This window comes from Solanum tuberosum, unplaced genomic scaffold (genome assembly GCF_000226075.1).
Source record: "Solanum tuberosum cultivar DM 1-3 516 R44 unplaced genomic scaffold, SolTub_3.0 scf00563, whole genome shotgun sequence".
NCBI lineage: Eukaryota > Viridiplantae > Streptophyta > Magnoliopsida > Solanales > Solanaceae > Solanum > Solanum tuberosum.
In genome coordinates, this window is record NW_006239523.1 from 66,330 (window position 1) to 68,232 (window position 1,903).

The following is a 1,903-nucleotide window of genomic DNA, read 5'->3' on the forward strand; positions in this document are numbered from 1 at the left end:
GGGTGTAATCATGCATTTTCCCTTTTATTTATTTGAAAGTAAAACATAATAACTATTTATTTATGTTGAAAATATAGCCAATATTTACATTTTATTATTACTAGTAATCTATGATGATAATGAATTTATCAAACATATTCCTCAGGATGCTTCCACTTCAAAATTTCTATAAATCTCAAATAGTTAAACATTACTTCTCAACACTTAGCCAATAATCGAATTTGTCACTTCAAAGTTTTATATAGGATACAATCATTTTTCTTCCCGATAAGCTACATTATATTTATTAGGTGAATGTGTTTGTTAAATGCGAAATGATAGTATTTAATAACAAATGTTAGATTCAAAATTTTGTTAATTTCAAAAAAAAATTGTTAATTTTCGCTCAGATTATTATAAAGTTGGCTTGAGATCAAGAACATTAATGTAAAACAAAATCAAATAAGCAATAGAGAATCAAATATCAATATGATTATTTTTATATAAACTCAAAATAGTACAATCTAATAATATTATGATCCAAATCAAGAAAGACTGTAGAGACTCAAAACACATAACAAATCAATGGATGGTAGATAGTCTTGAAATATCACTTGCTATTAAGAGCACTCTTAATCTTATGAATTGTGTGTGAGATGAATGCATTTGCTTCTTTGACCAACTCCATAGAAAGAGTTGTAGCTGGAATGATGTTCCCCACCATTTGAAAGTTGATAGTCACCAACGATCCACCACTGAACCCATTATTCATCTCCCCAGAAATAACATTATAGTTTAGTTGTAGAGAAATCTTGAAAACAATCCGGGACTATTGTTATTCCATTTGAGAAGAGAGTCACACAAGAAGAGTCCCCCCCTTTCATCACGGTATTAATTTCTTGTGAATCAATTGTAGCATAAACCAAAAGAGATCCAGCTACATCCATGCAAGTATCTTGCAAGATCACTCGACTAGCACCAGAATCATCCCCCTACATCTCCGAATCAAAAGAAAAGATTATTTATAAATTAACAATTAATTAAAAAAACTAATTCATTCATGTATCCAAAAAAACACAACAATTAACCACTCACATGAGGAAAAAAGAGAGAAATGTTACTGTTGACAGTTTGACCCTTAGAAATATTGATCATTCGTTTCATGGGACAAGTATTGGACAAGACATCCCACTGGCTCCTTATTTGTTCATTAGTGAGGAATTTAATCAAACGCTGGTGTTTCATTGGTAACCAGATTGTCTTTGTAGCACTTAACACCACACCAGTCGATTCACCAAGGTCAGTAATATTCGTCCTCATCATTAATTTGTAATTTTCTTCATTTGCTAGTTGAATTATTTCCCAATAGTGAGCGGTTGCACAAACCCCCGCACAAAATTTATGCATCATGTGTTAAGCCAACATCCTTATAACTCTCTCACCACTTAAATCAACTGCCACAAATAAAGCTACATAAGAATCAATTCTTTTTAATATTCAAAAGTATAAAAAAATAAATGGCACAATAATTGAACCTCTATGCATGATTACCTATGGGATCAATAATTGACTTCATCACTTTCAAGAACTGATATTGTCTTTGCAAAGTATTCATCCACCTTTGAGCACCAAATCCCAGACCAGTCTTTATCAAAGGGCGATACTAATCATGGACAAGGTTTTCATTATATTCCATGTGCTCAATCCAAGTAACATGAAAATATTTCATCAATATTACAAAATCACTAGAGAGAAAAATATGAGCTTGCATAAAATATTAACTGAATTATTAATTAAAATAAAATGGCCATTATTGGAGACAACCTAAAAAATTCAGCCATTAAATAAAAGAGTCAATCATAAGGAATGTATCCTCAAAAAAGATTTCTAGTGGTCTTGCCAATAAATATGGAAGGAGGGAGTG

At 31.2% G+C, this 1,903-nt stretch overlaps 1 protein-coding gene across 1 annotated transcript in view; it reads right to left on the reverse strand.

Moving 5' to 3' along the window:
• Nucleotides 1–589: 589 nt before the first annotated feature.
• LOC107058708 (homeobox-leucine zipper protein ROC4-like) overlaps nucleotides 590–1,903 on the reverse strand; it is a 3,323-nt gene continuing 2,009 nt past the window's right edge. The window contains exons 7-8 of the mRNA XM_015304741.1: nucleotides 903–971; nucleotides 590–808 (exon numbers count right to left, since the gene is read on the reverse strand). Of these exons, the coding sequence (XP_015160227.1) occupies nucleotides 590–808; nucleotides 903–971 (288 nt within the window). The remainder of the gene's footprint in view (nucleotides 809–902; nucleotides 972–1,903) is intronic.